The sequence below is a fragment of the Falco peregrinus genome, chromosome 5 (genome assembly GCF_023634155.1).
Source record: "Falco peregrinus isolate bFalPer1 chromosome 5, bFalPer1.pri, whole genome shotgun sequence".
Classification (NCBI taxonomy): Eukaryota; Metazoa; Chordata; class Aves; order Falconiformes; family Falconidae; genus Falco; species Falco peregrinus.
The window spans coordinates 108832186-108856604 of NC_073725.1; the positions used below are offsets into that span (position 1 = coordinate 108832186).

General features: G+C 47.7%; 1 protein-coding gene across 1 annotated transcript in view; it reads right to left on the reverse strand.

Moving 5' to 3' along the window:
- Positions 1–2213: 2213 nt before the first annotated feature.
- Positions 2214–24419, reverse strand: part of NT5DC2 (5'-nucleotidase domain containing 2) — a 28851-nt gene continuing 6645 nt past the window's right edge. The window contains exons 2-14 of the mRNA XM_055805855.1: positions 22743–22927; positions 21867–21941; positions 19890–19945; positions 17982–18075; positions 14141–14269; positions 10981–11041; positions 10229–10331; positions 9608–9709; positions 7732–7813; positions 4023–4109; positions 3392–3532; positions 3096–3160; positions 2214–2580 (exon numbers count right to left, since the gene is read on the reverse strand). Of these exons, the coding sequence (XP_055661830.1) occupies positions 2319–2580; positions 3096–3160; positions 3392–3532; positions 4023–4109; positions 7732–7813; positions 9608–9709; positions 10229–10331; positions 10981–11041; positions 14141–14269; positions 17982–18075; positions 19890–19945; positions 21867–21941; positions 22743–22927 (1442 nt within the window). The 3' untranslated portion in view covers positions 2214–2318. The remainder of the gene's footprint in view (positions 2581–3095; positions 3161–3391; positions 3533–4022; positions 4110–7731; positions 7814–9607; positions 9710–10228; positions 10332–10980; positions 11042–14140; positions 14270–17981; positions 18076–19889; positions 19946–21866; positions 21942–22742; positions 22928–24419) is intronic.

A 24419-nucleotide genomic window follows, 5' to 3' on the forward strand; every position in this document is an offset into this window, starting at 1 on the left:
GCTCCGGCCCGGTTCTAGACGCCGTTCCCAGCTGTGCCCCGGGCTCCTTCCTGGCCCTGCACCCAGAGCTGCACCCCAGGGCAGGCAGAGGAACAGAGAGGAGCAGCACCCCCACAGGGAGGTGGTTAGTCCAGTTAGTTACACATGCTGCAGACTTTTATTCAACCTTCACACTACACGCAGCACTAAGACATCAAATGCCACATGCACGTACTACAACTACTTGATTAGAGCAGCTACATTAACAACAGTTGTTCAGGCCACTGAGTAGAGAGCAAGGCATTTTGAAAGTCTGCGACAGGCTGGCACATAGCACAAAGATGAGGCAGTGACACACAGGTGACAGACTGATGGGCCAGCCTGGCACGCTGCCAGGGAGGAACATGCGGGAGAAAAGACCTCTGTGTGTGTGCGCGTGCGTGTGTGTGTCTCACGGAGAGTTGCCGACACTTACATACTGTACGTACTTCCACACCTTTCTCTGAGGAGTTTCCTGGCAGAACATTCCAGCTTGGCTCCTCTCCCTCGGCTGCCCCACAATACTGACAGCACAGCTCCCACAGCAATTGCTGCAGCCCTGTGCTCGCGAGCAACCACTGCCTGCCCCCATGCTGATCCTCCAGCCCCCCTGCAAAACCGGCAGCCCTTACCTGCCACACAGACACGCTGTGCACCCCGAAGACCCAGCACACACACTTTGCAGCTGCTCACCCACTTCCTTGCCAGCTCCCTGCCAGAGCACAAGAAGTGTGTCCATTCTCTGTTCCCTCTTTCCCTCCAACACCACTAGCCCCTGCGAGCAAGCTGGCACCGTTGCCCTCTGCAAAGGGTGCAGCAGTGAAGGGAGGAGGGGGCAGACTGATGCAACCAACACCTCCAGAGCCTGCACCAAGCACTTTGCCGTCAACTGTTCCCTGTCTCCAGTGACAGCAGTGACAGTCATCTGCATGCTTTGGGGACCACACATTCCTCCACGGGCACCTCTTACCACTTCACCCCCTAGCCATGGGCTTCCCACACACCCAGCTTTCCAACAGTGTGATATTCTCCCATTTTCCGGGCCACCAGAGTGGCACAAACTCTTACCAACCCTTACCCACATAACTGCCCCTCCCCAACACCCTGCCTGTCCCTCGGCACAGTCTGAAGCCTGGCCAAAACCCGCATGACCCCAAGCTGGGTGAAGAACCTACTTTGTCCACCTCACATCTTAATGTAGCTCTGACCTGCCTGGGCCTCCAGGCTGCCACCCTTGCCCCTGTCCTGTATGCTCTGGCATTGCTATTGCCACCTGTCCCTCAGGAGCCACCACAGTGCTCTGCATGGCCACGTTCCCCTTTCTGAGCCCCCCCACACCCAGCAGCACTTCATACTCACCCCGGTCCCAACATCTTCACCAGCCCTGCCATAACACCTTAGGCCATGTCTTGGCAAACAGGTGGGAGGCCACCACCTCTACTGGCAGCCCTGCACCTTCCCTGACAGCCTGAACACTGCCCTCTTCAAGTTCCAACAGCTCATACTGCATCAACTGGCAAAATACCGATGTCCCATGGCACCAAACCCAAAAATACTGACAGCGTGTGGCACTAAGCTCACTTAAGCAGGCATGTCACCAAACGCTTGTTTTTAGACCTTCTGACCTACTCCCACGCATCTCTCACTCAGGACTCGCACATCCTGCGTGTTTAACTGTCACCTGCCAGAGTCACCGGCTGGACAGCCCAGTCTGGCAGAGAGCGGGATGGAGCCAAGGGCTGCTGGTACCAGTTCTGGATGGGTAACACTGTCAATGGTTTGTCATACGTGATGCAGTCACTGATGCACTTTGCGGGTTGCCCAGTCAGCAACCCCGTCCCCTCAGTGCCCGCCTGCAGAATCCTCATGCCATAGCACCCGGGGATTGATATCCCTGCAGCTATAGACCTGCCACACCTTGTCACAGCCCGCGTGGGAGGCTGCATCGCACTCTCCAAGCACCAGAGACCCGGGGCTCCATTTCTGAGCCAGTTCCCTTGGCACAGAGCAGGGAGTAGCAGCTTCCCACTGCCAGCACTGGATCTCCATCTCACCTACTCCTACAGAGGACTCTCTGTGGCTCCTTTATGGTGCACAACAAGCACCCACGCTCTGCCCAGCCTGCAAAGCACCTCAGGGAAAGGGATGGAGCCAGTGAAGGGGAAAAAAATAAAACACACCATCTACACACATACTTAAGTGTCAAACGCCCTTTAGTGGTAGACAGAGGTGCTGCTGGCCGAGCAGCCCGGCCCCCCGTACAGACTAGCACCGTGCTGTTGCCCCGAGTACCTGGCCCTTCACCGGATATGCACCATCTCCTCCAGGAAGGGGGTTTTCATGCAGCCTGTGCAGAGCTGATCCATCCAGAGCGGAGCCTCGTGCTGCAGAGGGGTGCGCCGGGGATAGAAGGTGAAATTCACATCGTAGTTCAGCAGGCAGCTGATGGATGCCATGTAGATGTCAGAGAACCGCACCAGCCGTCGAGAGAAGTACGTGGGGTTGTGGAAGGTGCGGAAGATGCTTCCAAACTGGGGGTTGAATAGGTTCTTCGTCAGCGACCTGAGGAAAGAGAGAGTGCTCTGAAGATAAAAGGCCATGGTCGCAGAGTCTTCCCCCTCCAATCCCTTAGCCCGGGCCACCCCACTCCCAGGAAACATTTTGCTATCACCATCCCACACAGGCTGTGATGCAGACCAGTCCCCATGCAGTGAGGCTGTGATGAACTTTCAGTGCACTCCTACAGGAGTAAGTCAGATGCGGTGTTACTGTAGCTGTTACGGACAGGGAGGACAGGGACCCTCCTGCAGTGCCAGGAGCTGCAGTAGCAGCCGGCCCATCAGCTCCTCCCAGTGCAGGGCGACACCTCCCCTTCCCCACCTTGCCTTCAAAACCAGTCTGACCTCCCAGGTGCTGGACTGCACTGCTGCTTTCCCCCGCCCCAGACAAGCAACGCCAGGGAGGACCACAGGCCAACAGCTGCAGCACCACTGTCCCCCAAAGCAGGTCACAAAACAGACCCAGTGCAGTCCTGGGAGCCCCTGAGAGACCTCATGAGTGAGGGGGACAATACTCACCTGATCTCCTGACGTTCCTTCATCCATTCCAGCAACACTTGCTTCGACTCCGCATCCTGATACATCTGCAAAGACAACAGCAGAAAGCACCATGTTGCATCAGTCCTGCCAGGCCACATCTCAGCTCTCCCAGTTTCCACTGTAACTCCCAAACCCATGAGCCCACTGCACCAGGAGGATGAGATATTTTTGCTAACGCAGGCAAGGTGGTACATCCCCCAATTCCCATGCTAAGTCCAAAATGCTGGCTCTGAAGGCAGCATATTACCCATCCCACTCAGACAGGAGCTGTTTACCTGCATTCTCTCTAGCAGCCCTGTCAGAGCCTGCTGCCAGGTCAGGGAGTGCATGTACTGCTCTGTGTTTATGATCCGAATCTCCGTCTCCAGTTCAGGAACGATGGCTCCAGTCCTCCAGCCGTGACGCAGCATGAGGTCCTAGAGGTCAGGGTGAAAAAACAACAAAGAATTCAACATAAAGACTGAAAGCCAAGCACAACCCTGTTTCCTAGAAGAGTGGTCTGTTCCCATTATAGATTCTCAGGGGACAGGCATCCATGGCCCATGCCAGGTCATACCAGTAACAGCCATCTCCTGGCCACCACAATCAGCTGCGTGAAGCACCTAGAAATGTGGGATCCAGACAAACTGCTCTCAAATTCAGAGACCAGCAGATGTTCTTTACCCACAGAAAGTACTTCAGGAGCCCTTTCTCCACTGGTTCCTTCTGCCCGACAGCAGACTGGAGATGCTTACGTGTCATATGTATGCCCCGAAAGCCACAGCCTGCACAGAGCACCCAGCACAGCATAGCAGAGACCTGAGCACATACATGAGGGCTTTGCCTTACACTCCAACACCGCTGCAACCACAACAATCCCACAGGGTTGCTCCCACCTCACCGGAGAGCAAAGACCTTATCACTTACCGCAAGGTCACTGTACAGATGGTCGCCAAAGTACAGCACTTTGGATCCACGCCAGCCTGTCAGCCTCAAAAAATCAAAGAGGTTACCCTGCAAGTCAAAGGAGCACAGAGAGCAACACGGTTACAGGCTGAATGCCTCCATCCTCACTGTACGGTACTGGGCAGTCACCCCAGCAGTGGTCTCAGTGCAACTGGACGTGCCACCTTACCACATGCAGATGGGAGCACTCTCGTGAAATGCCAGCCTGCTCACTCCCCCGCCATCTAAACCCAGAGGTTTCTGTCATTCCACACTTTATTTCACTTTCTTCCCATGTGACAACACCCCTTGTACATCCCTCAGTTTTTCTTGGGCTACAGAAAAAGGCAGAAACTCTTCCAAACCCAATAGGCAATTCAGGGGAAGTTCTGTGCTCTAGGGCACAGCAAGTCAAGAGGACTACGTGGACTAAAAAGGCAACGAAAGGAGGCCATGTAGAGGCCAAAAGTGAAAGACACCTAAATTAGAAAAGTCTGAGCGACGGACAGAAAGAACCCCAGGTGTTCTGGGTTTAGAAGTTGTTGGGCTCAGGCGATAATGACTTCACCTCGCAGGGTGCATCAGAGGCAAGGTGAGCACCATCGTGCAAGGCTCACTGAGTCAGGAGCACTTGAGGCTGTTCTCACGTCGCTGACCGCCATCCCAACACAAAAGACTAACACCACCCATGCGTTCACAGGAATTGCTTCAGCAAGCTGAAAAGCCAGGCAGCTTGGGCAGACTCACAGCTAAGTAAAACAAACCAACCCCCAAAGCACCAGCTAAAGCACAGCACAGAGCAGCTTTCAAGGCCTTCCAAACACCCATCTGCACACAGAGGAGATGTCAGTGACCCCCCTTCCATCTCCACACAAGTTTTCCACATGAGTCACAACAAAAACAAAACCCACTAGGAAAGGAAAAGGCCCCATCAACGCCAGCAGTCGAGACTGTGCCAGCACAAGCAAGCAATGCAAACCTGCAAGGCACTAAGCAGCAACCTCTCCACCCAGTCTCCAGTGCCAGGAAAGAGCTAGCATGCCTACCCAACAGCACCAGCCTGGACAGAAAACCCCCAAACACAAGCCACACCCCACAGCGGCCTGCAGCCCTGCATCTGGCCACTGGCACCACACTGTATGCACTGCAAAGGGTACCCAGAACCAGGGTGCTGGGCCTCCTGTTGCTCCAGCGTCACTGAGGCTATCACTGGAGCTGTGCAGGCTGGCCTCTGCGTTTCTTGCACATGACGTTGCTGCTGCTCTCTTGACCGTTGCTCAGGAAGCCACTGGCAGAGCAGGGAAATGGACCACAGCCCTGGGTGGAGGATGGTCCTTTTGCTGTGCTCTCGTCACCTCGAACAGCAGTGGGCCTGACAACCTGACAACCAGGAAACTTGTGCTTGGACCTCTACTGAGCCACAGACCTGTTAGGTGACCTCCAGGAGCTGGCTGTCCTCCTCCCCTCCTGACATCGCCGACTAGGGGAGCGATGGGAGTACATACATGTCACAACCAGAAAACCCCACATCTATCAGAAAGAAGGGACTACAGGGCCATCCCTTGAACTTCCCAGTCCCCAGTGCAAAACACCAATTTGTCCCATTTGTATGAGATACCCACAGCACAACCACCACACAGCTGTGCTTCAGTGGACAGGAACAAGTCAGCTCAGAGGCCTCTAACAACATCACCAGCACAGCAAGGTCCATGGCCACTAACACTTGCCAGAAAGAAGCATACTGTGGCACTCAAGAAACCAAAAGTGCTGGGGACAGAGTGGCTACAGCCAGGATACACGCTCTGTGACATTCCAAGAACCACAGATGGGCCACAACCTTGAAGCAGTCAGATGAACATCGTAGTGGTGGGGGGAATGAAGAGAAGCCCCAAACCCTACCCCATCTCTCCTTCCTCCTTCATCTTTTCCCTTCCTCAACGCACCATTCACTTGGGTGAGCAACCTGTGGCCACAAGACACAGGTGGCCAAGAGCAGGATTTAATTCAGCAACAAACCCCATGGCTGAGGTGCACCTTTACTCCTGGGGGAGCTGCTAACCCACTGGGAAAGCTTGCCCATGGGACAGAGACTTTGTATGAGCTCTATTTGCATGTTCCCAGCTCGTAGCTCTTGGCAGAGGATGGGATGCTAGCAGAGCACTTTGACAGACCCACCGGACAGGCCAGAGGCTTCCCAACAGCACTACTCAACAACATGACCTACTTTTCTATTACCGGTCAGGTCCCAGCTACTTGACCGCTGTCTCACTAACAGTTTCTTCCCGTGGGATTGGACAGCTCACACAACCAAGAACAAACTGTCCTAAAGCCGGAGGCAACGTTTTCTCAGGGGACAGACCAGCTACAAGAACACCCCAAGGCAGCAAGTTCACCAGAGTAACGGCCCATCCTTTGGACATGCTGGTCCTTCAGGAAGGGGAGAGCGCCAGGAGCCAGGCTTTGTGCCCTGTTTGATCGCCCTTGTTACTCTATTACCTTCTCCAGCCTTATGGAGGACAGTTTGGAGTGAGGTGTGGAAGATCTTGGCATACACATCAATTGCAGAGAGGTCTGCCTTCTTACCCTCAACTATCTCAATCTTGGGGAACCCCTCTGTCACGAGTGAGTGTGAAACAGGACAAGACTTTCAGGACCAGGACATCAAAAGAGCCAAGGGAAAACTGCACTATCGGCCACACTGGACAATGTCAAAACAGAGATCCTAGGGTGAAGGTTTCATTGTACAGTGGGGCAGGGGGCATTCCTGACCCCTGCTGCACGTGCAGAGGATGTTTTCCTACCACTTCTTCTCAGGAACTCAGCCTGGCAGAGATAACTCAGCACAAGTCCTCCTGGGCAGAAAGGCAAGCACCCAACACCCTGAGTTAACTGGCCTCACTTTGCCTTTTTGCCCCTTATCCCTGTCTTTCCACCTCTAATGCCAAGCCCAGTTGAGCTGGGTGGAATACATCGCTTTTGTTACACGCCTTTCTACAGCATGGCCTTCACAGAACTGGGTAGGAAACTGTTTCAGAGCTGCAGACAAGTTTTCCTACCAGTCAGCTCTGCTGCACCTTATTTCAGCTCTGCTTCCTGCAACTGTGAAAAGCTGTGATTGCCAGGAGAGCAGCCTTTCCTACACTACAGCATGAAGCACCTCTCACCACTCTCAGAAGTCGGTTTATCGCACACTGACAGGCAACGCAGGCCTTGGCAGGGCTTTCCAGTATAGCAAAAGACCCTTTATGCTAATGCTTACATCCCAGCAGAAGCTGAAAGACTTTTCAGAGGCATGCAAATCACAACGCTATTGCTCCACAGCATGTCAAGAGAGCAGGCTGGAGGCATTTGGAGGGACAGTGTCCTACCGGGTCAGCAAGAGCTCTCTGCATGTGGACAGAGAGCATCTCTCACTGCCACCAGCCACTGCAGCACACAGATCTTTGAGCGTGCCTTCTTACAAATGCCCTCTATCACGGGTGCTCTTTTCAAGGACTTCTATTTTTTGCTTTTCAAACATCAGACATCCACAAGTGACCTACAGAAGCACCCATTATTTCCCCCCACCCTGGCTAAGAAGATTCTCCTGTTTTCCAGTGACTTCCAGGCTTTTCCAAAGCTGCAGATGTCTTGTAAGTCCCTACCATTTCAGACTCTTGCTTCGTACCCCTTATGCATCCACACACTTTACCTCTTTGTAGATCTTTCCTTTCTCCAGCTGGTTTATTTTGTCCCACTGCAGTGAGCCTTTATCATCCAGTTTTCGAAAAGGTCTGGAAAAAAACCCAGGGGAGACATCAACTTCTTTTGATTTTTGGCGACTGTTACCCAGCAACCACAACAATTGAATCAGAAAACTTGTTTACCTATGTAACAACTCGTAATAAAAAGCCCTACACATGAAGCGACCTTCTGCACTATTTTCTCAGGGAAAGTGAGAGAGAGAAATATCTTTTCAAAATGCTTCCATTCACTGTAACCATTTCATGCCAGTATCCCTAACAACTCTTCTCGCTTTTCAGATACAGAGAAAAAGGAAAAAGAATATAATAACATGACTCCCTCTGAAATGCTATGGCTAAGAAGGCCTTGCCATTTAACATTTTGTGTCCTGTTCCAGTCTGGCTACGCCCCAGCCCAACAGAGTGTGGAATGCCTTAATAGGATAAAGCAGTCTGCAGAGTGGATGGAAAGCAGCCTCTGTGTTGATGGTGTCCGCAGCCAACCCAAGCTGGCTCCCGTTGTTCCCGAGGGCTTGACTCATTACCTTCCACTTGGACAGATGAAGCAAAACAAGGCTTAAGTTACTTGACCCCCATGAACATTCCTGCTCAATAGGAACATTGCTCCCTCTTGGGACAGAAGTTCCAAACTGTGAGTTCCCAGATCAAAAGCCTTGGTATGAAGCTGCTCCTGCTGCCAGCAGAGCACAGTCTTATCCAGAAGTATCGTATGATTCTGAGCTGCCATAGGGCAGAAAGAGTCCAGCCTCCCACCATGAACTCTACAGCCTACCTGGGCAAGGGGCTTTTCAACCAAACGTGGTCTCCAGGGCACACCTGCATTTTCCCTTGCGGCAGACACTTCCCAGTTCACTACAGCTCGCCATCAGGAGTTCCCCTCACCTTGGATGTATGTGCCCTGTCACTCCACTGGCCCAATACACGAGTGGACGTTAGGCACCATACAGCCATAAGATTTATCTCCTAGAGGGCCAGGTCATCACAGCTCCAGACTATATTTGTAAGACACTTCCAACCCACAAAGTAAACCTTTACCAGGTCAGCACAGCTTATAAAGCCATTTTGTAGGTTTACTCCTGTTTATGCTAATGGCCTGGAAAATGGGGGAAGAAAAGAAATAGAGAGGAAAGAACAGACCTCTCTCTTAAGGGCAGTAAGTTCTGGTCAGTCCTAAGTTGAGACAACAAAGCAGACATAAGTTCCCAGAGCAAAGAATCCAAAGAGCAAAGCGAGGACGGCAGCTTGCCTATCAGCTAGTCCCTTGGCAGCTCCTAACTGACCACAAACCCCAGCCGCCACGTACAAAGGCTTCCAGAGCTGCCAATTACCAACCAGTATGTATCCAGTAACTTAACAACAAAACAAACAAAAAACCCAAACCACACAGATATTTGCTGTGGGGAACAGGAAAAGGGAAGGTTTTGGCATACTCTCAAGAGACCTAGAGCCAAGAAATGGCCAGTTCTCATACGTACCATTCCACTCCTCTTTTCTTTCTGAAGATTTAAGTATATTATTACCCCTAAAAATCTAAGTTAAGCCCAGACCATGACAAAACTGATGAAGCTTAAAGACAGTCAATTTTAGAAACATGCCTTCTGCGTGGCAGTACCCATTCTATCCACCTATTCCCTGACCAGTCAGTTTTCATCTCCTCAGAGAGTATCTGAGAAGACAGCAGAAGGCTGGATGCCTGCTGGACCTCGATTATGCTTAGAAAACCACTACTTTTCTGGAAGGTAAAAGAAGCTGTTTGCTCTAGGGAAGGAGGCCCAAAACCTCAGGCCCACATGCAGCAGCGCAGCACTGCCCCAGGACACGTACTTCCGTCGATCAGTGAAGAAGTTGGGCTTGTCAGCTTGCACAATGACCATGTCAAATAAATCCCGCCAGTTCTTGCCAACCATGTGTTTCATTCCTTTGTCCCTAAAGAAAAAAGAACAGAAAAGTTAACAGAGCCAGTACTCTTTTTTTTCCCCCAACACACTGCATCTTTACAGCAGTCTGTCATAAATTTACTCTCATTCCAGTAACAAAGAAGCAGCATAGAGATTTGTGAATCCTCCAAGGCTGTCCTCATGGCATGGAGTATTGATGTAGCACTTTGACTGTTTCAAGCTGTCCCACCCCTTCTCCTGTACCATGGTAAGTGCTGAGAAGTCTGTGATGCAGCAAAAGCTGCTGGAGGTGATCCAAAGTGGCAGCTCGGGAACACTGTGCCCTTACACAGCTTTGTACCTTCTTCAAAAAGTGAGAGTCGATGTAAAGAGTGCTGCGGGGTGCAACATTCACCACAACCGGTTCCCAAAGAGCACTCTTGTTGCCACAGAGACTGTTGCCACAAAACCCTCTAGCGCACAACTTTCCGATGGTCACAGCAGAGACCGCAGTGCACAGCTCTTACTGTGCTGAGGTGACCCATCAGTGTGCAATAATGGTACTTACACAAAGCTAAAGGGACTGTTTGTAATGAGGAAGAGTTTCTTCTTGTGGTTCACCAGTCGGTTTAGCACAGCATAGATCTCATCCCCATGCAGAATATACTGTTCTATATTGGAATAAAACAGACATCATAAATCAAAAAGTTTTGGCGTAAGTCATGACCGCATTTCTTTACAAACAAACCAGCCTAGCCCCTCTACCACAAAGGGATGCAAAAAGCCCGAGTTAGATCCACCTCAGCAGGCAGATAGTGAACCATCCTGGTGACAAAATGGCCTTCCTCATCCTCAGTCATTGCATCTAGAGGAAAAAGACTGAGGAACAGAAAATGCTAGCAAAAAAAGAGGGCTGAAAGCAAACCCTCACAAGAGCCAGTCACAGCCACTCCAGACCATGTTGCTGCCAGGAGCTTGCTTTCCCCTGAATGACCAGGAAGCCTTCCCAGATGGCACCTTTGCATGTTCACATCACGCCAAGGACCGCCATCCCTCACTTACGAGCTGAAGGAAACAGAAACACAACCAATGAAGTAGATGTTTCCTCCATTAAAATAGATCCTTCACCTGACCCTAAATATCATTTGGTTCTTAATGCCACTCTACCCCTCAGCTGCCTTTAGGCAAGCCACGATCAAGTTCTGTGTCCCCCGGACTCCTGTGACTGTGTGTGGGGCCTACACAGTTGTCTTACACAGACTGCCACATAGTACGAGACACATCAAAATGGATTTGGCACCAGAGCTCCATTTAACTCACCCAGATCTTTTTCAATCCATTTGTACATCACTCCTTTCACATGTACATCTCTAATAGCATCCTAAAGAAAAGGGCAGAGAAAAAAAAAATTCAGTTTTACACATGGCATTCCTGTTTCCCAGCATGCAAACCTACTGTCACCACTGAGGACCAAACCAGTAATGACGCATCCCCGCTTCTTGCTGGATGAACAAAAGCTGCATTAATGCTCAAGAGAACGAGAACAGGCTCACCAACATGCCAAAAGGAACACCACAGTGGCTAGCTCAGCTGATGCAGTACAAGGGGAAAAACCTCAAAACCTATCTGTGAAAGCACAATTTCCTTCCTGCTACTGGAAACCAGCACATGTCAACACACTGTTATCAAGGCAATCATGACTGCAACTCCAAAACCATCAACTGCCCCAAAACTGTACTGGCCCAGACACTAGCTGGCTTTTCTTCCTCCCTGTGCCTGTGGAAGCTCTGCCAAACGTGACCCAAAGGATGGGAGCATGGCCAAGGTGAACAGCAGCAGAGGTGAGCATCTGTAATTCCAAAACGCTCCCCACAAGCCAAGGAGGGCTACAGCTCCCAGCTCCGGATGGCCAGTGGGTACAGGCAGAGCAGAAGCTTCCACTAGGAGGCTGAGGGCTTTTTGCAAAAACAGAGATGCTGACTTTTCAGGAGGAAGGCAAGTTAAAACAGATTATTTTCAAGGGCATCCAAATATCCTCTATTTTCCAGGCCAGAGGCCAAGATGCAACACATTTTTGGACACACCCAGTTGAGATTCGTCCCAAGTCTCCATCCAATGAGATATGCCAGATACACAAAGACATTGCCAGAGCAGCAATACATTTTGCTTGTTTTAACAGTACCGTTTTCATCCCTGACAATTTAGATAGGTAAAGAAATGCTGCCTTTCCCCAGGACCCTTAAATCCCTGTTACACTACATGTGCTCCTTCAGGAGTTGCCCTTTCAGACTGGACTCCCACACTCACCACTGACACTGCTACAGCGACACTTGCACCACTTGCACACAACTCCCCACAGTCACCTGGTCTCACAGCAGTGCTGCTGAGACCTGCTTATCACCCCAAAATCGCTGCCTTCAAAATGGGGAGAGAACCAGAATTTACAACTTAGATGGGAGATGACAAAGGAGGAGGTGTCACCTCTTCAAAACAGAGTTTTAGGAGTCTCCTTCCACCATGTGGATTTGAATGGTAAAAAGGCAGAGGTCACATCTCATTCACCAAGAGACTGCCTTATTGAAAAGAAACTGAACAAAAAGCAAAAGCACTAACAAGGTTCCTGCAGATAAAACTGTGGTAGCCTGGGGAGGTGTCAAACAGGGCTCAAAACCTCAAAAACTACGAGAAAGCAGGGTAAAGAGGTTCTTACTCTCCAATATGAAGCAACCAAACTGGTGTGACCAGACTACTTGGTTTACAAGTCAGCTTCAAACTTTACCGTTGCCTCAGGGTCTGCCCTTTTGACTCAGCGCAGTGTCTGTATCACTCAACCTGCTCCCAACCACAAGGAGCTGCAATCAGAATTACTACTAAGAATTACAGAAGAGTGTCAGGTTTAGACATGTCTTAGCCCCCTGTTAGCCTGTGTTGCAATAACAGTCGGGGCTATGCAAGTCCTCTCGGACACCTGTCTGTGTAAGCACAAAAAGATCTCTGTGCTCATGTCTGCAAACCATCTCTTCCCACTTGCGCTCACATACTGTCAAGGGGAAAGTTTTGCAAAAATGTTATCCTCATCGTACAGAAAAAAGCAAGAACTCTTGTGGTGAGAGCACAGGACAGCCACCAACTTTCCAGTATAGATTTCAGGCACTGGCACAGATTTTCTGTCATAGCTTTCTTCCCTGCCTACCTCAGCCACTCCTCAGGAATCACCCATCCCTCAGCAATGGATGTGAAGACAAATGCCAGGATTAGCACTCAGGAGTTTGAGGGTTTGAGCACACCATTTGCCCTGTATTGAGTATATATTAGGTGGTGGCGACCACCCACGTGCTTTCAAGAATTCAATTAGGAACGTGTCCATTTAGACCTCAAAAGAAGGTCCAGAAGACACTCTTGATAAAAGGCCTCAGGAGTCAGCTGCATCCCCTCTTCCCAACTTCCCCACCCCAAGAGCAAAACCAACAACAACTAACACCCTAGAAACATGTTAAGGTCTTGTGGGAAACTGGCTGGCATGCTCCTATCCAGCACTAACAGAAGGTCAGAACGTAAGCTGTAATCTCTGGCTGCAGCAAAGCTGACAAGGATCCTTATCACAAAAGCAGCAGCACCGGCGTGGTGCTCCACTTCCCTCACAAGACGACCGAACAACATATGTATGGGCTGCTACCAGTGGATGAGCGTAAGTTTCCCACGAGGTACAAATCAAAAACCTCTCTCCATGGAAAAAGGCGTGCAATAAGGCTTGGCTACCAGGGAAGATGCATCATCTGTCAACAGAGGTCACCCAGGGCAGCAATATCAAGCACTTACATCTTGCCTGCAGCATTAACTAAACTGTCAAACAGTACTCCCTAACAATGTTGATAATCCCAAGCAGCCATTTCAAATGCTGGGAGTGAAGCTGGAGGGCACAGGTAGCAGCAGCACCTTGGAGTAACTGGCTCTTTAAAGCTAGTCACCCACTGGAAAACATCCCCAAAGGATCAGACAACTATGTAGCTGCAAAGGGAAGGGGTGGATTCTAAGAGCAGGCAAGGACAGGTGCTTCACAACAACTGCTGTATAAAGCAAACTGTTTGGTACGTGGTCAGACCAAGCCTCTTTGAAAAATGAGACATTAACAGGAAAACATAGAGCTTAGAAGTTTGCAGTACCAGAAAACATTTACACGAGCTTTGTGACATATTTCCCATGGAAGGGCCTTCAACCTAACCAGTCTAGGCACTCCTGCAAGAGATAACATACAGCAACACCAGCTCTGTAGTACAGACAGAAAATTAACATGTTCTGAAAACACAGCTTTGAGTATTCCCTGGTAATTTAATCTGAAGGGGCAACAATGCTGTCATATTAGGCTACTCATCAACAGCCCCTTAGGTTTGGGTACTGCAGAGCTCACCAGTGCTACCAAGCCAAAGGGCTCACAATTCTGATGAGATAGGAGCTATGGGGCAGCTGACATTTTACTTACAGATATATCTTTGTAAAGATGCACCTGGTCAAACTCAATACCATGAGTTATGAAGTAATCGATGACCGAAGAGAGCAGTGTCATTTCAGGAAGAGAAAAAATGTCCATAAACTGCTTAAGTGATGGACCCTGGAAAACAAAAAATGAAAAAGACACATTAAACAAAAAATACTTAAAATTATAATGCAAAGCCAAACAAACTCACTCACATCACCCAGTACCGTCTAACAACAAAAAAACCCAACAAAACACTCATGTGGGAAGTCCCAGCCACCCAGCAAGCAGCCCTCTCTTCTCAACCAAAACACTAACCTAATGCGTTAACACTTAACAAGAGAGAGGCTTCTGCTTCACAGAAATCGTTAAACAAACCCAGAATTATAAACAACATCAGATGAAGGTGCAGGAAGTAGGGAGTAATAATAACTTTAAAAATACACTAACTTTTATTACAAACCCATGCCCTCTGCTTCCCACCTGGCCTCTTGGTGTTAAAAGAGGTGCCAACAGACAGCACCCTGCTACAGAAGCAGCTGTGGCCCTTGCTGGAGATGCCCCATTGCTCATCTAAACCAGGCTGCAACACTGGACACACGGGCACCAAAGCTGCTCTAACCTCAGCCTAGTGAGGTTCCACACAGCCACACAAGAATCGCTCCAACAAGCAGTTTGCCAGTGCCTGTCTGGCCTTGAGTCACTACGGAAAACCCAGAGCAGGCACAAAGGAAAAGAACTTCAGCCCACCCAGCGGTCAAGTGGAAATGGGCAATTAAATCCCGACCGAGCAAAACTCACCTTGCATTAGGCAAGGCTGCAGCTCTCCCATATTTTTGCTATTTCTATTGCCTATCAATCACAAACCTATCAGCAGGTTAACAGCCAACTTTGGCTCCAGAGAGGAATTCCAAGTAAAATAAAGACTGTTTATTCAGTCTGTACCACCTGTGCAGAGGACTATGGTGAGTCTCACTGGTAAGCTGAAGCTGGAATCAATCTTTTCATCTTGCTTCGCTCAAGTGCCAGAAGCCAAGGGGACATTTACTAAGCCCTTGTGTATGAAAAGCAGTTCAGGAGGTGCACAGACCTCTCAGTGAACCTGGTCACCAGAGGTGCCAAGGCAATCCAGTCGTGCCATGCCTGTCCATGTGAGCTTTGAGCAACCCATGACTGAAGCCACAAAACTGCAACACTCTAGGATAATACTGGTCCACATCAGAAGGCAATTATTATAGCTATGTGAAAGAGAGACATGAAAGCACCCCCAGAAGATCACACAAGGTACACATCGTGGAAGCTGACAGAGGGCACACGCTGTCTAATGACCAACACATGCCCCTCTCATGTCAGGATGTAATAACGGTAACATATCCCGTTTAGGCCAGTCTTGGAAGGGTAGAACAAGAGATGCACTCTCTGCAGTGCTATCTAAAGGCAATATTGGGACAGCACAAATTGGGGTCAAGAAAAATGGTGCAAAAAGGGCAAAGGAATAACAAATGGCATTTTTCTTGAGGTCTATTACCAAAATATACTGCAATCAAAAGCTATATCAGTGTGCTGAGGGTTACAAAATTTCCACCCAGCCAGCGTAGGACAACTTGACCTACAGCCATAGTAACACAAAGGACCCCCTCTGGTTTGGGCCACATACTGCACATGGCGGTGCTGCTTAGTGGTACTGAGTCCTTTCAACAGACTTTGTCCGTTTTGATGCTACAGGAATATTTCTCCAACTAGTAAAATCAAAATTTCCTGCAAACAGCCTCCACCTTTTTTTCCTGCTCAGGGATTCTGGGAAAGAAGCAAGAGGGACAAAGACAGGCAGCTCCTACTGAAATCACTAGATGTGGGACTTAAGAGTGCAGCACATCAATGACCTGTCCCACCTTTCAAGACCTTAAGCACAGAGGAGACAGTGAAATGTTCAGTGTTAACAGCAAACACTTACCTTGTCAACTCTGCTTTCATTTTTGTGCCTTGTGTCATTATCCTACAAGGCAAGTCCAGCTTCCCCCCATTCCCTTTAGTAGCCTTGACTTCCTTGCAGCAGACACAGCGACCAAGTCAGGATGAAAACTGGACAATCGTTTTAGAATGCTACATACGCTTTTTCCACAACATCCTAGAGTTCTCCATTCTTCATTACAGGCCATCACTAGTTCTGCCAGCAAAAGCCACACTAGCTGCATTGCCTAACCCCTGTCAAGATCTGTGCCTACCTATTGCAGGCGTTGGGATGCCGATAGCTGTCCACGCACTCCTTCCAACAAAGGATCAAGATAACTCTTAAGGGAGAGTATTTATATACTTCAGCTACATCAGTCCCACTTGTCTTACACCTTGTTGCCTGGAATCACCCCCTGGCAGACCTTCCTCTTACCCACACAGGTAGCAACATCAGCATGACAGACTAAGGACAAGATTAAAGATCCCTGCTACAGCCTCATTCCACACCAACCGCACTGCACCTGCTCACACCAGCAGTCATCTAAACCCAGATGCCTTCCCACTAATACGTTTGTGGCACAGGCTGAGCAGACATTGCTGTATGCAAATGCCATTAGTTGTATATACTTTCATTCTCTTTGGGATCCACCTGTTAGTTTACGAAGTTCATTATACTACTAGGAGAGGAGATTTACCTCTTGGCAATGAATAACTTGCTATCCTTACTTCTGTGGCCAAATGTTATACGGAATTTTTCAATACTAACTACAGGAAAGAAGAAAATATCTGGTACATACAAAGCAGCAAAGAATGGCACCTTGGCACGAGCACCCGGCCCTACAAAAGGCCACAATTCAAAGCAGATTTCATACTTAAAATTATTTAAAAAGAAAGGTGAAATCATCTCAGGTTTGCCAGGAGTGAGGAGAGTTGCACAGTGGGAGGCGAATGGAGTGCAGTTTACAGAGAGAGAGCAAATTCTAAGCAGAAACATCCTATTTCAAAGCTAGAAACAACACTGAGCTATAAACAGTATGTATTTATGCAGAAAGCAACCGCTCAGATAAAATCGTTCCCAAGAGAGACAGAGAAATCAAAAAGTGACCTTCCTGGAGACTTCACACAGCAGACTCAAAGGGATATTAGCAGAGGAAGCTTGCCCTAAGGCAACAGAACTAACAAAGGGCAAGAAACAAAGCAGTTCTGGAGGGAAAGGGATGTGAATGGCCCCGCTTGCCCACTGCACCGCACTAGGCACTTGAGGAAGAAAAATGTCTCCTAATTTCCTCTAGTTCAGACAACTCAAGGATTTCTACAGCTCCTATGGACAGAATTTCAGTAATTTACTGTGACAGTAAACTTTTCTGCCTAAAAATTCCCCGGTACTCATGGATGCCGACCCTATGAATAACATCCACTAAGTAGGTCTGAAGAGGCATGGAGGAAGATCCCTTTCATGAAGGAAAAAACCCCTACCCAACACCAAAGAAAAGGCATTGCAAGCACCCTGCTGCTACACACACGTACCCCCTCTCCTGCACAACTCACTGCAAACACCATCACTGCAGACTGCTTAGGTAGTAGCTTAGGAGCTAGATTTGGCCAAGGCACAAGCAGGGACCATCTCCCTGTCAGTCTCCAGAGCCATTCAGATCTAGGCCAATAGCCCTGGGGTGTTTAGGAATGCTTAACAGATGGCTTTCACATGCTAAACTGCTAAATAACCTCTGGGGCAAATTCCCACTAGAACAAAAACACACACTGCAGCTCACTAGGGACTGAGCCTTTCCCAGTCCAAGGGAGGCTGGAGTCATTTACAAGCTCATACAATTCATTCTGTTTTCCCAGCTGTTAAAAGAGCTGCTGCATCATAGCAGTAAAGGGCTTACAATACCTTGCCATAGAAGTCACTCATCTGGTACAGGGGGATGTGCTGCGTACCACCGTAGAGTTCGATCACCTCTTCGTCAGGCACTGGTTTGAGCCCTCTAGATGCAAACCAGAAATAGTTTGTCAACAATCACCAGTCTGCACAGAGCTACAGAAACTGCAGAGAAAGGAGGTGGGACAAACAGGTTCCTCTCCTCTCTAAAATTCACACATTCCTCTTGCACAAAAGAAACAGCCAGAGAGCCTGACAGCTCCATGGTTTCTTAAGATTCACATAAAACCTTTCCCCGACACATTCTTCAGACACCTTGTTTGCTCGTTCAAGTTAATTGAGGAGCTTTATCCACATTCCAGCTGAGAGTTCAGACAGAGGCTTCTCTCTGCATGCTGTCAGCCTGCTGACAGGACTGTCCCAGCAAATCGACCCCCCCCCACCCCACCCCCGGCCCTGAGTTGGCAGCACTGGGTAACTGTCAGTTTGGAGAGATTGCTTCCACGAGGTATACCACCATGAAATGCAAAGGTGTAGGAAAAGAGCTTTCTGAAAATGAGGTTTCCTTCTTACTTGGTTTTTCTAAGCAAGACAAGTTCTTCACTAAGACCTTTCAACAGAGGTCACTGGTTTTCCCCAAAACACTATAATCACAGGTATGGCTATGAGCTGTACCCTTCACAAACATCAAGTTATCTGACTGCTGCAGGTTTTGCCTCTTGCACAATTTTTGATGGCTGTTTACTCAAGCAGTCAGCAACTTTCTCTTTCTCCTTTCCTATTCAGTCATGGTACAGCCTCTAAGAAGTTAAACGTTGCCTCAGTTGCACTCAAAAAGCAAAGGACAGTTTAGGAAAAGGATACTCCAAGAAGGATAGTTACAAAAGGACAGTAGGAGGAAAAAAAAAAAGGTTTAAATGTGTTTTCACTAAGAATCTCTTTATGAAGCTGAAGTGAAATATGGGGCTGTACTAGCCCCCTCTGCCCTCTCCACTCCCCTCCGCCCCCCAAAATCCTAACCAATTCAAAGAAGCCAATTCTCTCTGATTATGCAACTCCCTTCTTAATATTCTTTGAGTGTTTACTGCAACTGAAAGCTTAACAGTAAAAGGGCATAGTTCAAGAAAAAAACACACATTGGCTTCCATGCTCAGGAAATAGAACATGGATTTACAGGAGCTTTGCTACCGATATCTATGAATAGACGCTTCTACTGCTTCTTACACACCAACCCCACTCCACATTGGGGCAAGGTTTTCTCCAGTCTCACAACTTTTTGGAGACAAGTTTACTCTGCACTGCTTTAGCCACTCACTTCAAAGCATGCCCAGCTCTCTTTGCACAGTAACAGAAGAAAAGGAAAAATAGGACAACCTAGGCCTTAAACTGAGCCCAGATTCTGATGCATCATTACTTCATTGATATGTCTGCGCTGCTTTAAGATTTTGTTTGCACATCCAGACCACCCTCCTCTTAGCTTTGTGACAAGGCACAGCAGATGACTGCTGGGATACACTCCTGCCTGGAGAAGACAGGGCCATATGTGGACCACATATGGAGCGGTGCTTTCCTAAGTGGTGCTTTCCTAGTCACAGTTTGCTCACAGACATTAACCCAGGCGTGCTGTAGCTGCAACTCAGACATCATGCAGAGTACGTGATCAGATGTGTTATTAACCATTACAAAAAGCTCCAGGTCTTCCCACCCACACTTGGCTTGAAATGCTTGAGGAAAAAAACCTCCCTGCAATTATATGCCAAGTAAGCATCTGAAGCAAGTGCAAACAGGATAAGCCAGATGAGACTGTGCTCTGCTCAAACCCGCCCCCCCCCCCCCATTTGCCACAAATATACACTCAGATTTAGCCATCCACTTTTGCATATATGAGCATTTAGAAAATAATTTTCAAAACTGACAGACCTATACGCTGTTCCTAGCTGGACATAATGGAAAGCATCGATCTTCATGAGAAGACTCTGTGATAAGACATAGATATTTACTGTTAGAATTGAGTAGGTTTACACTGAAACCTTATGTAAGTTTCAAGTTTGACACAAATGACATTAAGAAAATAAAATCCAACATAAACATCCCACATTATGTACTTTAAGCTGCACTTAACTCTCCAGCCACTTTTACACAGGCTCACTCATACCGTGACTTTTTATTGGCCTCTCCAGTAAAAGATTGTCTTTCTATGAGCCAAAATATCACTGTCTCTTACACTCCAAAGTTTGTGGACAGGGATGCAGTTAAAAAACAGAGAGAACAAAGTTTCTGTAACTCAGACAGTCTCTTCTTATCTCCTTTTCAAAATCACATACATTCCAAAGGAGCTTTGTGTGCACAAGAGATCCATTTCTTGTCACATTCATGTTAAGCAGAACAAAGTGGGCAAGTTTTGGTTTAGAGTGCAGCTGCACCCAGTCATTTTCTTCACACAAGGGCTCTCCCCTCCACCACTTTTTACTCTCCCCAACAGACATTTAAGGAGGGATGTTTAAGAGCACATAAGACTGGTAAAAGAGCTTTCTTTGCATTTATTTTTTTATCAGACTCCCCTATTCATCAGCCATCCCTTCTCCATCCATCATTCTGACGCCATAACACAAATCATCGGGGCACGGAAAGCAGCCTCACACTAAACCCATATCGCTCTGCAACTTGAATAAGGACAGAGCATCAAATTATTTGTACTGTTTCTACCATAGTGCAAGGTAATTCATTACACAGAGCATTCGCAACCTTCAGGCACCTTCTTTTACCACAATACCATATTGCTGCAACTTGTTACACCGTGGGCAGACCTCCCACTAGTTTGTGAGGAGTGCAGGCAAATATGTTGAAAGATTTACTTAAGATAGGCACTACCCAGTTTTTTGTGTGTTTTGCAAACTCTGCTCCTGAGAAAAGAAGAGTTCTCATCCTCTACTCACTCAAGGGGTGCTCTGCTTGGTGAGGCTCTGTGTTTCTGTGATATATCAGCCAGAGATTTAAACAGGAAAAAAAACCACTTAAGTTGTCATAGATTTACTCCTCACTTTGTAAAGTCAGAGGCATGAGCAGTCTGCTGCCATGCCATCACCACAGGTAGGACAAAAGACATGGGAAAACTCTATATCGGGTTTTTTCTTCATTTTCTTTGCTTCCCACTGCTGGAGAACAGCGCATACACTCCAGCTTGTACTGCCTGCTTCCCTGAATGTGCTCAAAGCTCAGCATAAGAAAAGCTACTACAGTGAAGCAACTTTCTCTTCTGTGCTTACACCTGACTGCTTGGCTGCAGCAGCCAGCATGACATCACTGGGCATCAGGCTTTCAGGGAATCAGTCCAGAGTACTGAAAAGGGTTAAAGCTAACGCTTGCACTTTGCTTGCCCGTGCTTCTAAGAAGCATGCATTTTAAGTAGCTTGGACCTCTTTCCAGGCAGTCCTATTATTTGGGGTGGGGGTGGGGAAGGCTTCCTAAAGCATTCTCCTGACAAGTCGTTTCTATTATTAGTGTTAGACATAATGCCTCTGCTCCTGGCCTGTACTCATAGATGCAGGATTGAGGTTTGTTGTTTAAACTTCAAGAAAGACAGAAATGATCACACAAACAAGGCTATGTTTTCTATTAATTAGCTTGTAGAATTAACTGACTTTTTAATTGGCAAGGCTGTTTACCAGATCTTAGCTAGGATGTCCCATTCTGCTAAAAGCTATGCAAACACAAAAGACATCTCTCCCTTGGAAGGTTTATAAGCAAGAAGAAGCCACACAATGAAAAGCACAGCCACCTGGACTCACTGACAGTTTGGTGATCAATGTTATTGCATGCAATGACAGAAAGTATTTCCACTAAAAACATAACACAATGGAAGACAAAGCCCAGGAGACTGGACTTTGTACAGCTTACCTTTTGTACATCATAGTGAAGTCCCCGTATGGCAAACCCTGGAATGTAATCATACTTCCCAAGCCCTTCTGGATACTGGGAAGACAAACAGTGACATCGTTAGACGCATAAGCATTGGGTTACCAACAAAATTATTTCTCCTGTTGAGCTGGATTACTTTTACTCATAGTCTTAACCCAGGAGTAAACCAACCAAGGAACAGATGCACTGGCATGTTGCCCCTTCAGTGAAGAAGACGGATGAATGGAGGAAGACATAAAGGATCAGGATCCCCAAACTAGTTTCTCTCATGTAAGGGACACTAGTGAAAACGTAACAGATCCGCTCAGGCAGTGAGGACACATCTACTATGCTCTAGTCAATGCATATATTTGGCAAAGCAACAACACCGCAGAGTCCCTCTAAAAAGAAAGACGTGATGAGAAGAAAATGCACAGACCAGTCACCTACTGCAATCAGGGTGCCCATTATGGGGCATTCTATACAGTGTCATCTATACTGACTTGCACATGTCAAGTCCTGTACGGTTTCAGTGTTGGCCCACGGTTCATGTTTATCCACCATGTGTACCTCAAACCAGCAATTCTGTAGGCATCATTTCCATAGTTAAGTAAAACAGACCAGACCTTTCTAGACTAAGGTTCCTGCTACATATTTATAAAACCTCAGGAATATAGAGCACAGTAAGTTGTCTCAAAGGAAACCGATTCCATGTACAGACAAAACTTTCTGCAATCAAAGATCATGAGACACAGAATTTATCTCAATTAAAACAAGTAATTGACACATGCGCAGAATGCCATTTGGCAAGCAGTCTGGGGCATCCCAACAAAAGCAGCAAGCTTAATTGAGTGGAAATTCTTAGCACATCGTTACCTTGAATTGCTCTATTAGTATGTCTCTGGCGGTGTTGAAAATCATAGAGTGTAGTAAATTAGAATACTGTGCCAATGTGTAATCGTAGTCAAAGCCGTATATCTCCACATCTCCCAGGCTGATCTCATTGTTAGCGTAGATAGCGGCCGGGTTGAGGAGATTGCAGACTCCTGGTGGAAGGAGGTCTAAGAGAAGGGAAAGGGGAGAGGTTAGAGAAACTGAGAGAATCACTGAAATGTCAACTTTTTGTTCTGGACCTGGCAGCAGCTGGAAGTACCACACAGCAGCAGCAAAGGAGCACAGTGCTGCTGTCGAAGGCTCCTGCCATTAACTCGCTCAAATAATCCTCCCCGTGAAAAAAACACACTGTGAAAGCGCTGGCTGCCTCTGTTGATGGTGCTAACCACTTCCACAGTAAGACTGACCTTTTGTGTCAGGAAGATGCAAAACAATGTCCTGGGGTCTCTGGCCTACATGAAGCAAAGCAGACCAGATTCCGAAGTGTCCGATTTCTAGCTCACAGCAGCTGCAGTTCAGGCAGGCTCAGCAATGGGAAGGGTAGCTGCAATGTATCACCAGAAAAACACCCGCTCCTCACAAAACTTGCTGGAGACAAACAGGTTAACTCTCTTCTTTAAAAAGTCTAGATGACTTCAAATTAGGAATTTTGAGGTTTGTCTTTTGGCATTTTTTGTTTCTCACAGAAGCAGCCAGACTTCACAGAGCAATCCTGCAGGTACTGTTTGGGCTTTTTTTTATTATTATTAATGGGCTGGATAAAACAATGTTTTGCACAAACACCAACAAAACGTAAAAAAAACCCCCACGCTAAGCTACGCTCTTGGAGCACGTAATGCTGATAGCAACAAGTTCTCTGCTTTCCTCTGATAAACAGCTGTGGAAACCTCAGACGTTGCGTGTGGTTTGTCACTTCAAAACAGGGCTACTCTTCAAGATGCTTGTGAACAACATTTTGCTCCCCAGAGCACTGGGAAAATGGAGGTTAAGTCACCTGGAAGCTGAACTACCTGTACGTCTTTTTTTCAGAGCTAGTCTAGAGAGCAGAGAGCTTTAGCTGCAGTACAGTGGGAGAGACAGGAACAGATCCTCCCCAGGCTTCCTGCCCCACAAGAGCTGCCCATTGCAAGATGAGAAAGAGCAACAAAAATAGTTCCCTGTAGTACATTGCCTAGTCACATCCACACTGGGAGACAGAGAGGGGAAGGAGATGTTTCCTCCCTTCTCAAAGACGGATAATTTTCCCTCTGAATTATAGGAAAAGTGTAGACGTTTTCCAGATCCTACACAGCATCTGCAGGTAGGATTTTTTTTTTTTTCCCTTCCTACCTTAACTTTTGGCTTTTAGCAAGAACCCCTGTGCCGGTTCTTTAGTGCTTCCTTGCTATAAAACCAAGTTTCATCTGAAACTAGAACAAAAAAAAAGCATTATTAGAAAGAGACACCAGCCATTCCCAATAAAGACTCTGTCTGGAATGATTACAGAATTTAGGTTAAAGTCCAAAGTACATTTTCAAGCACTAATCCAAAAAGGTGACCAAAGAAACAGGATCCAGATATATAATAATAGTTATTTTTCAGAGGAGATGCATTACAAAACATACCCATCCCTCTCTCCTAACTGACTTTGGTCTTCAGATGCAATTCACCAGATCAACT